Here is a 17,007-nt window from a genome sequence, read left to right on the forward strand (position 1 = left end):
CTACCAAATATTTTTACAGAATATGAGCACCAAAAGTTTTACATAATGCCATCACCAAAATGTTTACCTCACCTGAGCAAGGGTACCTAATTTGTTTGGAGCCCCCAGCGGTAATGTCCTTCTCTCTTGATTATTGGAACTCTGAATGATTAGCCTATAGGTCACCGGTCTTGCACGTGAACACAATGCTCATTCCTTGTACAATCCTTACCTTTAACCTTCCTACATACTCTATTCGGTTAGTAGTGCGAAATTCATATAAAAAGGGGTTTAATTTCAACACAGACTGATATGTGACACAAAGTCAAGTGAGCATTCAATGTGACGTTTTAAATATCTATATAAAATAAATGTTCAACAAAAGTTTGAAATGATATTGTAAAATTTGATAACTTTTTCTTATGCAAGAAATTCTTAAGTCACTGGACTCAACTTACATCTGTTGGCTATTTTGACAAAGAAAGTAATAATAATAAAAACATTTCTATAGCTCATTTCCATTTTGGCAACAAGCTGAATGCACTTTGATGTAAACAATAGGCATAATGAAATCATTGTCTTTCTCATTTTCTCACACATACAACACACATGCACATACTAAAAAGGCACCTACAATAAAACAGACACATCCACTCAGGAGTGGAAGGTATGAAATGAGAAAGCCACCAGATACTTAAAGTATTCCCAGAAAAGGTGGGTAGTAAGGAGTCAAAAGTGGTATTAGTGCAAAAGGGGGTATTACTAAAGAGAATAGCCTTGTAAAGTTTTGGAAATCTTGGAAACAATTGTTCTTACTAGGTCAAAGAAAAGAAAATGCATAGGAAAGTAATTCAGCAGCTGAAATCAGTGGACATTTTCCTTAGTTTCTTTTGATGTGCTGTTACAGTTTTTTTTTTAAATTTATATTTGGGGAAAATAGCAAAAGAGCAGCCGAAAAAACATGCAGGTGTGTACAGTGTGTATATGAATGGCCATGAAATCCTTGCTATACGAGGAAAACACTCAAGTTTCATTTTGATGCTTCCTCTTTGCTGTATATGCTTTAATATCCTTATTAGTCCTTACTATTATTATTATCTATGATCACTTGTTCAGGCTGCCACCATGTGTGTGGCGAAAAGCAGTGTTTTAACCAGTAGCTACAGATTTTGCACACATATTTCTCTATGAAATTAACTGGGTCCAGCATATGACTATCACACAGCTTGGTCACTGCATGTTAATGCAACAGCAATCAAAATTTTGCAGCAATAGGCAAGGTCCAGTGACTTCATCTTGGCCATTTTATCCTCCCAGTTAATAACTTGAAAGCTTAGACCCCCTTCCCCCACCAACATGTGCTCATAAAAGTGCTAAGCATCTTGTAAAATCCTGAAGAACAAGGAAAAGCAATCCTGTAGTAATGTGTACATGTCTGTGGTAGATCTGATTCAGAATTTGTGTTTGATTTACAATTGAAAATTAGTATGTGCTGAAACACGTCAGTAATATGCTTGTTGCTACTCAATGTCTGGGTTTATTTGGTTTTAATTACCTGAAGAGAGACTTTGCAATTGTCACACTGGGATAAAGTATTTTATTTTAATGGATGCATTATGGCAACATAGCATCAACCAGAAATCTCTCACTGGCTATGGCCTCAGTGTTTTGCCTATGGGCGTTGCTTTCTCTCCTGTGATTGGCCGGTTTGCTTCTCTTATTTACATTTTATTAAGTTGTGTCAGTAATGATTTGCTGATACTTGTTTATTAACATTCAAACATTGTTTTTTAACATTTTTAGTTATGTGCTTGATTTTTGCAGTAAGTGTCCTATTAGCTCTAGCAAAAGAACATTTCTGTTTGCATTGTTCTTGAAATAAATAGGTTATATGTTATTCTCTCTTGTGTTTGATGTCAGGTTATAGAAAAATTCAAAATATTCTAAGTAATAAATCTCAAGGTATTTCATATCCTGTCTCTGGACTCTGAAAACTGGATGTTTAAATATTTCGATACCATTACGGTAAGAAAAAAAAAGGGAAGAAATTTTGTTCAGCTGGTTCAAGAAAGATTTTTTTTTCATGATAAAACCTTGTAAATGTTTGCTTTTGCTAACACAAAGTAGATTTTAATGGTTGCAGTCAAGTAACAGTTTCATCAAGAATTAACTAAACAAACTATGAAATATAATTTTTTAAATGTGCATGATATGTGAATATAAAATTCATCAGTTAGGTTTTAACTTTCGCTTTTTTTCCCTTGACAACAAATCTTTAATGAAAATCATGCTTTCTTGCTGACCCACTGCATGAAGCAAGGCTCATATAAAATTACAGAAAAGGCATCTGAACTCAGTTTATTATGTCTGACATCATAGTCTTGGATGAACGTGGGCCATCTTCAGCTGGGAATTTTTTTGGTAGAGTTGTCAGTTGTCAGTTTTGCAACTTGGATTTGTTAACAGCTGAATTAATAAATTCTCAGATATTTTATGTGCACATGATGAATTGCATGAATTATATCCAATTACATTAAGGATAGCCAACCTACCGCGTGCAGGCTGGATGTGGCCTGCTCATTTTAACCGGACACAGCATAATTTCATTTTTAACGGCATGATTCTGCCCAAACCGCCGTGTTCTGGTCTGCATTACCATCTTGCTATAATATCAATTTTGAAAAAAAAAATTAACTTCTTGAAATACTAGTTTTAATCCTCCACCATAGATTATGCTTTGTGTTGCTGTTTTTGTGAAACATGTACACTAGGTTACAGAAGTAAGAAATAATAATATAACATTTGTTTTTGCAGCTGATGCTTCAAAGGGTTATTTATTTCTGCTCACTGTTAGATAAAATCAGTAACTATTGATGCGGTTTGACTATTAGGATTACAAATTGGCAGGTAGCCATAGAAGGATATGTGCCATTTAAACAAATATTGTCTTGTTCTTTATTGGATATTTTAAAAATTTTCCTTTAGAAGTCTTTGTTTTGTTTTAGATGCTCCTTCAATGCTTATGCATCAGTCATGATTTTCTTTTCATTTTAAAAATGGCAGTGTTTGCCATTTCTTGGTTAATGGACATTGGAAGGATTTTCAGGCTTGCAGAAAGCTGTAAGATGGTCGTTTTCCCCTTCCCAACCTTTCAAACGTAGTGTCAATTATGCAAATGTGTGCACTTTCCTGTGAATCTTTCTTTTGCATTAATTATGTTTGCATTATGTACTTGCAGTTTTGTATGTATATTTGTGTCCATGCATGTGCAGAACAATGCATGTTAGTATGATAACTTTGAGCTAAGGATTACGTCAGGGATAAGGACACTTAGTAAAAGAGAGAGAGAGAAAAAGATAAAGATTCAGGAATGTCGGAAACAGAATTTCTTTTCTTAGAGCACCTCCTAAACATGTATTATTCAAACCCCAAATCATGAAATCTATGTTTGTTTTACTTCCACAATATAAAGTAAACCGAATGATAAAGAAAACTTAAAAATCATCATTATGACACTGATGGATTTTTTAAACAACATTCAGACATGACATAAATATTCAAATCACTTCGAAATCAGCTGTCACTTTAGGACTTTGTCACTGAGCTCCACCACACACACCACAGCAGGTTAAGAATCTACCATTATGAGAGCGTGTCATTGTGAGCTAATCATAGTATGACTCAAATTTTTTTCCATCTGTAGGATTTAGGAAACTAGACTCATGAAATATCCTTATTCCTTTCTCCCACCCCCACCCCCTCCTTGCGGATTAAGTACAATTGTTTGGTTTATAGCTGTGTATGTGCATGTGTATTAATGTGTGTATATATATATTCTGACCGGAGATCCATGATTGAGATTATATATCTTATTGTCTTGAAGTAGTTAACTAAATTACAATAATCTAAAACACCAGCTTTTGGTGCTTCTGCCTGTTGTAAATTGCATTCTTTGTATACTTTTTACACAGCTTCATATGCTTAAGAGGCGGATGTCATGCTTAAGTGGCTCATCTTTGATGTATTAATGATTGGTAACATTCTTTTCTTTTACATTAGCATCTACTCTGAGATTTGTATTTCTGTTCCTTTGTAGGTTTGTCAGCTGCAGCAGGAATAGGTGTTGATGACCTTCGTCGTCTGTGCATTTTACGCCTGAGTTTCGTAAAAGGTTGGGGTCCTGACTACCCTCGCAAGAGTATAAAGGAAACCCCATGCTGGATTGAAATTCAGCTTCACCGCCCTCTACAGCTGCTAGATGAAGTTTTGCAGGCAATGCCCCTCAGTGACCCACGGCCTCCACGGGGATTTTTCTTGGGATGAAGGGTCAGGCATCAGAAAGGAAGGATTGTACTAAAGTGTTTGCTGGAGTTGCATGTGTGAGGAAACACTTGCTTCTTGCTCATTTTGCAGAAGGTAGACAAGACATGTGTTTGCAAGAGATACTGAAACATCTTCACAAACAGAATAGGAGGACAGCATTCACTCAATTTACAGTATACGGAAAAAGGTTATATTATTATGGTGTACTGTAAGTGACAGTTTACAGCCACATTGTATTGGTGATGTTCAAGTTAATTTTGATTCCTTTGTTCCTGGCATGACTTATTTACAAACATTTGTGTGAGCATGGTTTTAAATGAGGCAAACACTAATGATTTACTTGCTGTCACATGGCAGGCATGAGTATGACAGAATGGGCAAAACTTTTGATGGCTGCAGTTTGATGGCAGGTGAGAGTCAGTGATCTTGAATTCAGAGCTTCTGCTCTGGTAGCAACATTTGACATTCATCCCTAAGAGGTTTGAGCAATCAATGAAGAGAAACTGCCTTGTTAGGCTGTATTATAACAATGCTAACTAATTTAGTGATTGTGTCTTTTTTTAAATGGATTTTTAGCACAGTTGGAACTCAGACATGCATAACCATGTTCCAACTGACATCAGTGATATTTACAAGGGTATGTTTGACTTGTGGAAATTCACCTTACAAATTTTTTTTGCCCCAGGAATGAGGTACTATTGTAAAGTAGAGGGAGAGGGAGACTTGCTTGTAAATGAAATCTTGGATACTTGGAAAAAATTCACTTATCAGCCAAATGCCATTCTTGCAGAAATGTCACTTTTTCTGTCATGTCCTTGCCAATATGTTTGCTGCTTTGTGTTTTTATTGAAGTATCTACTTTTCATGTTCTTGTTGAAATATTGATTTGTCAAAGATGTCCTTGCTAAAATGTCCACTCATTTTTCTTGTTCTTATTGAGGTGTGTCATGCTTTTGTTGAGGTATCTATTTGCCATACTCTTGTTGAGGTGCACAGTTGTCTATAATGCTCATGTTGAAATAAGCATCATTTCATGCTTGTCTCATGCATCCTGTATACTGAGCACATTTCAACTCAGTGTTAAGTTTATAGCTATGGAGAGAAGTGAATTTAGTTTTTTTTAAAGCAGCACAAAAATGGTAATGAATAGAAGTTAAAAATATGTGACAAATGTTAAGCTTTTGTAAAATTTAGTTGCATTTTTTTTAGGGATTATTCATTGTTTCTTAAAAACAGCCTCCTAAAGTATTGATGTATCAACTTATGTGTCAACAATGGGTGGGAGGGTGAGGTACATCATTTATCTACTGTTGTATTTTAAAGTTTTTTCCCAGCACAATCATTGCCAATGCAGTGTAACATATGGTGTTGAAGGTATTTTAACATTTGCCTCACAGGAGATAAATAATCATAATCATCTTAATCATTGTTGTGGTCACCACCACTACCAGCAGCAGCAGCAGTCATCAATAATCATCAATCATTTATCAGTCAATCATCGATCATCATCATCATCATCATCATCATCATCTTTTAGAACTCAACCTACAACCCCAGCAGAAGCCTTTGTACAAGCATTATTCTTATGAATTTGTGCAGACTATGACTACTGTTCATATCTATGATTCTGTCTGCATGATTAGCAGGTGAAGGGTAGAGAGATATTTGCTGCACATTTGTAGATGGTCAGGGAAGTTGTTTTGCAGATCCTGAAAAGATAGCTGTGTTGTAGGTATTTAGGGCATTCATGTGTCTCACAGTTTAGTTTAGTTAGTTTATTTCTTGTTGCTCCTTTGAGGAGCATAGGACCACAACAACACCTCGCCAGCGGACCCGGTTTTGGGCAGCCCCTTTCAGCTGGGCCCAGGTGGTTCCGATGTCCATCTCAAAGTTTAAATGCTTGCTTATTGTTTTATTATTCAGTTGAATTATGGTGGGACGAGTAGGGATATTTCTAGTTCTGTTGATCTCATTGGGTTGTTAAACTTAAAAAATAAACTTTCTTTTTATGGTAGTCTCATGCTTACATATATACTACTCTTATTTGGAGCCTGCAGACCCAATATGTTAGGTTGATCTCATTGGGTTTTAAAACTTAAAAATTAACTTTTTTAAAATGAAGCAGTCTCATGCTTATATACTATTCTTATTTGGAGCTTGCAGACCAAATATGTGTTAATTTTTGCTTTAGGAGTTTTAAGGTTTAAGCCATTTTACCTCACAGGTGTTTTTTCTCTTTCTTTCTTGACCATATAGTTTATTTTTTTTTTAAGTGCAGTTAATCCATATAAGTTTTGTGTGTACATGAAATTCCATTAAACCATTAAAGAGTGTGTGATATAACACAAGGAGATTTTCACACCTCTTCTGTGCTTTCTCAGATCTCCCCTATGACTGGCAACTATAAACACCATGCCAGGTTTGGGAGGCAATGAATTGATAAATGATACTACACAAATAACTTGGTGCCATTGTTTTAATGGGCAGATAGTGAAAAGGCAAATCTTTTATTTGCTTTTATAAACTTAATGGTAAGATATTTCTGAATTGCAGTTTGTTACGGTAAAGGCCTCTCTTTTATTGCCGGTCTCCCCCCCCCCCACTCTTTTTCTGATATTTCATCTTTTACAGGCAGCTCTGCTTGCTTTTGTCTTGACAAGTGTTTAGTCATCGTGATGCTTTACAGGCTAGCATTAGCCATTAGAGCTTGAGCATGTGGCATCTCTCCACATTTTTGTGGCATCAGAATGTTTGCATTAACTTTTGGCCTGTAAGCACATAACTGATCTTTTCTTGATGCTTCATTATTCTAAAACTTAATGGTCCAAAGCTAGCATCAATATCTCAAAAGTCAGAAATATCATAGAATCAGTTGAAGGTGCACTTTTATATCTGCTTTTTCATCATATAGACTTGCTCACTACAAATCAAAACACAATAAATAATAAGACTTATTAAACAAGTGTTGCCTTTGAACAGTGTGCATGATGTTAATCACACACTCATCATACTACTACTTCTAATTTAGAAAGTTGAGAAAGTAAAAGCTTCAGAGCAGAGCAGCAAGATTTATGTAAACTCTTTATGCATTACTTTTTTGCACTGTGCCATGGTGGGAACAGCATTAATAAGCATAAAGAGGCTGTCACTTCAAACCCAAACTTTTCTTTAATTTTTCTTAGATAATTTTAGAGGCTAGTTGCCCAGTCCTATACCTCATTCATAACTTTTGTTAAGGGTATATTTATGTAGACTTCACAAAATGTTTTTAATCTTTACATCCACATAGTAGCTATGAGAGAATATATCTATATAAAAGTTTTCTGTCTTGCTTGTGGAATTGTTTTGTTTGAATATGAAATGTGGGTATATTATTTGGGATAAAGTATGCAGGTCATTAACACATTAACTTGGGTATTAATGATTGAAAAAAAGTATGTATGTATGGGGGTGGGTGGGAAGTTAATCCTGTGGGTTTGTCTGTGAATTCATTAAAGGTGCAGATGGCTGGGTTTTTTTTTTAAGGTTTATGGTTTATTCTTAAAAAGCAAATCTTTGAAATTGTATACAGTATGTTTGTATTGTCTTGCTTTGTGTATCACTCTAAATAAGTGACATTTTGTTTTAATGATCACATATTGCAAACTGTTCATTCCCACAAATTCCCATTACATCTATATATTTTTAAACTCTTTATCCATTTAATTATATCCTTTTAGTATCTACATTAAGGCATTGAATACCATGCATGTCTGGTATTGTTCATTGTTGTATATCTTTCTTCATATTTTTGATTTTCTCTGTTCCACTATTTCACATTTTGTAGCAAAAAGTACATAGTTTAGAACAAGCATGTCAGCATGTAAGATTTACTTTTTTAAGTAAAATGAAGTGTTTTATATGTGATATTTATACAATGGAATTTAAACAGAAAGTATGAGATTGACTGTTATTTTCTGTTTTGTTCTTAATTTTTAGAAATCAGTCAGAAAATATGTGGTTTTAAGTTATTTGTGAGAAAAAAGTTTCACAGCCATGAAAGCAGCCATTAAAGCTAGAATTTTTGTAATATTTGTAAATTTATAAATGACTCATCATCGCTACCATCGTCGTTGTCATAACCCTCTCAATCAGTTTATAAGAAATTAATGCACATAAAATAGTGTATATTTATGAAGAAGAATCACATTTTGAATGAAAAATACAATACAATGTGAAAGAATCAGCGATTAAATTAAACATTTAAAAAAAAATTGGTGTACTGAGTACAGTTGAGAATGGGAGTAAGGGGACAGTTAAGTAGAGAAAATAATTCACAGTTACTAAAGCATGTGCTTTCTTGCTGTAATCATTCCTCTAGATGGTTGTTTGTTAACCTGCAGCTGCAGGATAATAACACTTCAGGAAATTATGTCTGAGATATATTATGCACTAAAGAGTAGTTAATGGAATTAGGATTAAAATGTGTGATGCCAAAAACATGATGATGAAAAAGATTTGATGTGATCATGTCAACCAGTATTTTAAAATGGTTTGTTAAGAAATCATTGAAATTTCCTTTGCCAAAGAAACCCATGAATGACAGTTGTGACAGTTAGGAAAAATTAGAAAGAGTTTGAAAAAAGTAGAGACTCTTCTGTTTCTACTACTGTTATAAAATACTTTTACAATATATGAACTCACATCAAAATATTGCCCAGTGCTAATATTATTAACTAGCCAACAAGTCACATGACATTTTAGGAACACAGATAAAATAGGTACTGAATAGATTCCTGAGATCTTATACAGACTACTGTTCTTGAAATAATGAGTCGGTTGTATACAAAGTTGGCTAGTTAATGGTTTTGTTAAATTGCTTTTATTTAAGTAAATGTTTTTCCAGGATAAGTATTCCTCCCTGCCAGCATTGGACTGTACTACCTACTTTCATCCTCAAGTATGACCAGCAACAACATAACCTTCATTATTTGTCTATTCTCCTTTTTTGTTGATCCCCTTCCCTTCACACAAAATTACATACTTCGATGCTGTTCATTTCTTTCCACATATGCAACACACCTTTGACAAAAATTGTGTTTACAAGCAAACAGTTTTAGCTTTTCAAATGTGCTACAGCAGTATTATCTGTTATTGGAATGGCATTTTTGATCAATAATCTTTAGTTGTTGTCATTGAAAAATGTTATTGCTAAATGAACTTAGAAAAGAAACTTGTGGTCAGCTATCATTTTTGAAGGAACATGACTTCGGTCATGTAACTATAATAATAATATCTTTATTTTATTGAACAGTCTATAGTTAAAGCTGCTTCAGAAAAATGTGTTTTGGATAAATGTGTTTGTGTTGCATGCATACATATGTGCATGTTTGTGTGCACACATATACATAAACATAGAGCCATACCATCATTGTTTACCTTTTACTTTTCATCCCACTGTTGCAACATTCCACCCTGCTAATAACACATCATATACATCCACAGAAGCTTTATGATTTATTTTCCATCCCTCTGTTGTTTATGGTTTATAGTTTGGCACTTTCGAGTCACTTTCAGGTACCATACTAACTCTAAAACATTTTCTCTGGAAGTTTACTTTGCTAGTTTTATTATCCCACTTTATTTCAGCCTTTAGCATTAATTTTGAGGGATAATTTTTTATACTCTGACTTTTAAAATAGATAAAAAATATATAGATTTTCTATGTTTTGATTGAAAATCAAATCAGATATTACATTATCTGCTGTACAAATTAACATACAAGTCATGGCAGTCATTATTGTTACTGTCAGGGTACATTTTGTTGGAGGGGTATGGGCAGACGTAGAGTAACCAAAAGTCTTACATTCCCGCATAAATGCTTACATGTCAATTGATCTGGCAAGAACCTTGCATTACTGTTTCTTTCTTTGGGAAGCATACATTTTCCACTGTCCCAACTTATTCTTGCTTTTTCTTCTGTGAGGATTGTTTGCAGGATGATTCACTGTACCAACATCATGCCATCTGCTGACATCAACAATATTTTTATTATTTTATTATGGGTATTGATGCAGCATATTACAAAAAAGCATCCCTTTGTGAACTCGGCTCCATTGTGAGATTCATTTATAGAAATAGAGAATCTTTTGCTGTTGTCAGTGTTTACCCAAAACTGTGTATGCATGCAAAGTTTTCTTTTTTTTTTAGAATAAATGATTTCTTTTGTAAATAAGTTTATCAAGAAACACAACCTAGGCCCATAGATTTATTGACATTAAACAGCAGAAAGTTTTAGATTACCAGGAGTTATTTAGTATCTATCTAATTCTCTTCGTGCATCAGGTTGCACATAAGGCCTCAACCAGAGTCCGCCACCGATGTCGATCGGCTGAAACCCGCTCTAAGTGACCCCATGTCCAGCCCTTTCCTTTCATCTCCCTTTCCACTGACTATTTATTATCATTTAGTATCAGCATACTGGAAATTGAAAGTGTCTAAACTAATTTAAACCACAACCCAAGTACAAACTGTCATAGTGTACTCAAGACGCATTAGTATCTGGTTTGAAAAGTTTGGATTTACAGGCACAACCAGTAGAGTGGATACAATCCAGAAAAGTGACAAGTATGATTGTTTGAAACTCTTTTTACTGAATATTTGTTTGCAGCCAGAGGATTTGTTCATTAACCTGCACTAAAGGTTATGTTGCACCTGCAGTTTGGACAGTCAGTTGCAGTGGACATTTTGAAATGATCTAAGATGTGAGATGTTTGAAACTTTTGTTGATCTGGATGTGGAGTATTTTTGCAATGATCTTCGATACAAGGTGTTTGTGAAGCAGTTTTGTAATCATTTAGGATGCAAGATGTTTGTTAAGCACTTTTGCAATCATCTAGGATACGAGGTATTTTTGAAACAATTTAAAAATAAGCGACCCTTCTGATAAAGTACTACTTTTTGTATTTACTGCTCAATTCACAGCTTTAAAATTAGGAGTTCTCATCCACAAATGCAGATAAAGTATATGAAAAATGTATTATCAGTAATTGAATCATAAATTTCCTCCTCTTTTTTTCTAACGACTTTCTATTTACTATCAGAAAGATCTTAAGCTACAGACTGCTTATGGAAATCATTGTCAATACTACCTATACTAATGTATACTATTGATGTCTTTACTACCTTTAAGCCCTGCTTCTCTCGCTCACATTTACTTCATTAAGTTTGTAACATGAAGCAGGTAGTCTCATTTGTTTGTATGTATGCATGGATATGGCACTGTCTTTGTAGTTTGCTGCCATATTTACTTTTTTCCTCCCTTCATGTGCTGAAGCAGGGATCAGGATTGAAGATACGGTCCTCACTGTAATAGTTACTGACAGAAAAATAAATTGACAGTATTCTAACAAAAGTACTCATGTTATAAGTCTTCCGAAGGAATTTTATGTCTTTGTGTTAATTATGGTGTATGATAATACTATATTTTAAAGCTTTCTTCCAGTCCCCAGTTATGCCAGCAAGCTGCTTCATGAAATATCAGAGTAAAGTTTGGTGTGTGTGTGTAAATCATTTTTACTAGATCATCATACATTGTCTTTGGTACAAGCAGATAAAGATGTACTTCAAGCGCTTTTTTGTGCTTGAAAATGTGAGTTTGCTCCAAGAAAGATGGATTTTTATCCTTTTTAATTACTTGTGAGTCGTGTTCTCCAGAATGCAGCAACCAAACAGCATTTAACTGTTGTCTGTGTGTCACATATAAGTAGCTTGACTAAGATATGAGGTGATATTAAAAAGAATGAATGAGCAGGTTATATAACTGGAAAAAAACGTTTTTGTGAAACTGGTGTCTTGACCTCTTATGCTGTTACGTTTGTTCATATTTGGATAAATGTTGTGTTAAGACACGTTAAAGTAATGGATGTGAAAAATGTATAACAGTGCAGCATGTGACCAGTACCTAATATGTGTAACAGTGCAGCATGTGACAAGTACCTAATATGTAATTATGGAGCTGTAACTTTGTGCAGATAATGGCTTCAAGTTTTTGCCATATCTATTACAAGGTCTTCTGATTCTGTTTTTGAGCATCTAATTCCATTTTGGTTGCTCTCCACAAAGCAGACCAACAAGACACTTTCAAGATTGTTTAAATAGCTACATTATATGATATAAGCATTTTTTTCATTGAATGATTGAAAATGCATTCATCAGCCCACCTTGTTTTACGGGAAAACTAATTTTTATGTGAAGTTGCTGTATTCTGATGATGATAGTGTGCCTAGATATTCTCTTTTTAAGGTTAGTTCAACACAGAGTGAATTTTTTTAGACATAAAAAGTTTTTATATTGCATCTATTACCATTCTTTCTCATTTCTGATTTAGTGGGGTATGTCACTTATTTCTCCTGTTACTCTTTTGTAATAAACCTATGATGTCTTTGTCCAGTGTTGTGTATTTCTAAAGTTGGTTAAGTGTACTGCCTCTTGTGTGGTGGATACCACTGAAATATTAAAGCAATTACCTCATGTACATAGTTTTCTTACCATATTTGCAGGGACAGCTATTTCAACCTGCCTTTGTGAATTCTTTATTGAACAAAACACTATGCTCTGCTGAGTAAGAAACAAAAACTGTTGCAAAATGTTTCTGTGACCTTGGTAGAATTTTTATATGTACTCATCATTAGATTTTAGATCACTATACTTGTAACAGCATGTCTTAAAGTGTTGATCGTTGTGATGACACAGTGAACAGTGTAACAACTGGTCTCTGTAGGACAGTATTGTAAGCACATGCCCAGTGTAAATTTAGTAGTGTTTTGAAGGAAAAGCTATTGCTCTTGCTAAGTGCTGTTTTTGTTGCCTGCTGGTTAGGATTCGCCTTTCAGGCCAAATTTATTTGCAAGTGAACACTTTTTTTAGTTTTGTTTTTGCAGCAAATTTTTAGTACTTTCCTTATCCCTCTACAATCTAAACATATGTAAGAAGGGTGTTCATATAAAACATGCATTATGCTTCGTTCAGAGTCTTAAATGTTGAAATTTAAGATGGAAGTAAAGCTAAACTTATTGAAAGAATATGAGAAAATGTTGAACGATTAACTGATTTTCCATGGTGAACTAAAAACAACCTATGGCTCTTGGCATATATCTATATTGTTTAAAATCGCTATTTCTTACCAGAGCCCACATCTCTTTCATAGTTTCTGAAGCATTTACATTTATATTGATTTAAAAAAAATGAGGTTAATCTGTCAGCTTACAATATTGTCATTAACAGCACCCTCTATATGAGTTATTCATGTTGTTGAACTAAAAGCACCTGCATTACACAATATATCATTTATTGCACAGTGTAAGGATATTAAACCATAGCTAGGTTAAATCTGCATACAAATACTACTGTACTATCCATTAAATGTGGTGGTGTTGACCATATTTAAATATGTAGATAAACAATTTTCTCGGCATGCTTATGTAATTGTTTTCAGGTCTGAATGAATTATAAGATTATCTGAGTTGAAGATATGCAAGAGAAGAAACAAAAAACAGATGGAGACAAGTTTAGGATGTTTTATATATTTGATACACTGCACTGGGTAATCCTTAAACATTATTAGCTACAGGCTGAAGACAAAGGTAACTTTTCTGCTGTCTCAGAGTTTGTTTTCAAGATGAGGGTGTACCTTGTATACTTGATTTCCTCTCTGAAACTGGAAAATGGCTTATTTTATTTTGTTCATTGGAGGTCAGTGTAATTTTTTGGTCACAACTTTTGCAGTCAAAACTTAATGCACATTTTTTAAATGTACTTTTTAAAGGCTGTTTTGGTTGCATAAATTGCTATTAAATTGCTTTTGTAAAATCTTGAAGTATGAAAAGAGCCGAATGTTGGTGTGGACATACCTTGAAAGAAATACTTCAAAACAAATTTCTGAGATTTTTGGACAGTACCTAATCAGTTTTTCTTCTTTTTTTGTCCACTTTCTGTCCTGCACAGTTTGTGTTGCTTGCAGCTCTGACCAGAAGTGTATAGTTTTTGGAAAATGCATCACTTTGTGTTATTGTGTTTGTTCAGATTACTGCATTTACAATTTGGATAAAGATAACCTGCATTTGCTTTACTTACTTAGCAGTCATTGGGAGCTTTAGTTAGTTGTTCAGCTTGTCTTCAGTCTGTATCACATCCTGATGATGCAAGCTGGGCTGAACTTTGTTGGCTGGGAGGTAAGCATATAAGTGCTTTTAGTGTGAAGATTCTACAGCATTCTATGGCCTGTCTCCAGAGCAATTTTCATGTCAGTTTGATTTAAAAGTAATCCCATTCCCAAAAGTAGTTCTCTGGTCCATAAATGTTGTGGCATCATAGCCTTCCATATGCCTGGCATCCATATCTGCTTGTTCCATATCTAAAATTCATTTACAACTTCCCTGAAGTAGACTGCTGTTCTCCATATCCCAAAAGAGAGAGAGGGAGAGCAGGAAGTACTAGTGGCAAATATTTTAGTTCTTTTCTGGGTAGTGGTGTAACAGATTTTTTTTCAGAAAAAGTTTTTGTCTTATAACATGGCTTTCACATTGCATTCTTTCTGTGTTCTAATTTGACCATACCTCATGAAAAAGATTTTCATTCTGTTTGATAGTAACATGGCATATGTCCTCTCACTACAGTTCATTTGTTTAAAGAAAATCTTTCTGAATTCAGTTCTTAGTAGTTATTTTCATAAAGTTCTTGATGAATAGTTTTTAAAAAATTGCTTTTAGTAGCTCTCAACTTTAGTAAGAAGAAAATTGCTTTTAATGTGTATTATTTTTAAGCTTTTCGCAGATTGAGAGAATATTGCTTTCCCCCCGCCAACACACACTTTTTGTGTTCTTTACAATGACATACGCAATGATCAGATCAAACACACATCATAAGCCAATTGTTATTGTCATCTTTCATTAGTGATGTGGTCATGTCATTCATATGTTGTATAGAGCTGTTGGTGTAAATAAATGTGGTTGTTATCAGAAGTTTGTGTGTGTGTATACACGTGTGTGCATGCATATGTGTGCTTATGAATAAGAGTTATTCTTTAGTATTTTGATGTAAGAATTGTGCAAGTGGATATCGATACTCATGCCAATATTGTCACATCCTCTGGCTGCTAAACGGCACTGCCATCATCCTAGAAAATAATTGACTCCTCTAGCATTGCTTTCTGACATAAAATACAATACAGTAAAACCTCTACATACGAGGGAACTAACATACAAGTTAATCGAGATATGAGCCAAAAGTTCGTGGAAATTTTGTTATTACGAGCTGAAATTTGATATACGAGTTTGTGTCATTTATATGTTGTAGTGTAAAGTGCTTGGCAGCTCTTGCTCTGATAGTGCAGAAGGTGAGAGTGAGCCAAAACAGGCAAAAAACAAGTGATGAATAAAGCTGTAGCATTTAAGTTTAAGTTTAAAAATTATGAAAAGTGAAAAAAATAGTCTTATTGGAAATCTAATGGTTTCAAGTTAAAAACAGTGTAAATAGTCTTATCAGCTGATTCATTCCGCACCCGTCAGCTCTCTGGCTCCCTACCTCCTACACCCCGCCATCTGCCTATCTCCATTATTGGCAGTCTTTGCCTCCTCCAAAGGTGGACCAAAGACTACACTCATCTACTTCCTGGAGACCATCACAGGACTTGCATGCCCAGACCACAGACGAGTAGATACATAAAAAGATACATATGCTTCCCTCACATCCTGTCCACCAACAGCTACGAGAGGCCGCCAGTAACAGACTAAAGAAAGGCAGCTTGAAACAAGTGGCAAAACAGCTGACAACCACAGCAACACTAATGCAAACATCATTGACCCTCTGCAGGACGCTGAGCAATGGGACATCCAACTGCAGGACATCTGCTGTTGTAGAAGTTCCAGGGATAATCAACAAAAGAGGCCAGTTAAACTTCCTTCTTTTGTTTCAATAAATGTAGAAATGCGCCATCAGTGTTTTAACACATTAATTGACATTACAGCTGGATTCTCTGATGTCGCAAGGTCTGGTAGTCTTCTGGAGCAGTTAAAACAGGCAACCCCCTGCAGTGAAGCCAAGTACATGAAAACCATTAACGAAAGAAATTATACAACAAATAAAAGCTACAGATTATATTGAACAGTAGACTGAAGATATGTGCTTGCGGGGTCGGTAACATTAAATCCTTTTAATCCGGTGGATCAAATGACTATCTTGTAATTTAAGTTGGAAACAAATTTCATCTGCAATTTCTGTTGAATGCAAACTTGGTTGCTTATTTGACTCTCTTATTTAATTTATATCGTTTTCATTAGAATCGCTACAAGCATAAAATAATTTATATAGCAATGAGGGGAGATAACTCTCATTATCAAAAGTAGCTTACACGCCACAGACCGTAACATCGTCTGCATCACAAATCTTGGTAATATTTCTAGTGATCGCCTATGTTCACCAGAATCCATCCATCACAAAAGGCCAGTATATATACAAATTTAGCACTCTTTTAAACGCAGAAACATCTGAAGGCATAGTTTATAGAGTAATTGTTGTAGATTGACGTTGCCTACTAGTATTATTGACTTAACTAGTTTTTGAAACATCAAAAACAAGGTTTTTTTTCGGTAAGTAGAAATCTTTCGATTGAATTGTTTTAAGAGACACCGATCTGAGACATGGATAGTTATACAAGTTCGTGATAGC

General features: G+C 34.6%; 1 protein-coding gene across 5 annotated transcripts in view; it reads left to right on the forward strand.

Annotated features, from left to right (window-relative positions):
• Positions 1–15,302, forward strand: part of LOC112556742 (mothers against decapentaplegic homolog 4-like) — a 36,259-nt gene extending 20,957 nt beyond the window's left edge. For all 5 annotated transcript variants that reach the window (XM_025226032.1, XM_025226033.1, XM_025226035.1 and 2 more), the window contains one exon: positions 4,076–15,302. In XM_025226032.1, coding sequence (XP_025081817.1) covers positions 4,076–4,302 — 227 coding nt within the window. In that variant the 3' untranslated portion in view covers positions 4,303–15,302. The remainder of the gene's footprint in view (positions 1–4,075) is intronic.
• Positions 15,303–17,007: the final 1,705 nt, after the last annotated feature.

The sequence above is a fragment of the Pomacea canaliculata genome, linkage group LG2, assembly GCF_003073045.1.
Source record: "Pomacea canaliculata isolate SZHN2017 linkage group LG2, ASM307304v1, whole genome shotgun sequence".
Lineage (NCBI taxonomy): Eukaryota > Metazoa > Mollusca > Gastropoda > Architaenioglossa > Ampullariidae > Pomacea > Pomacea canaliculata.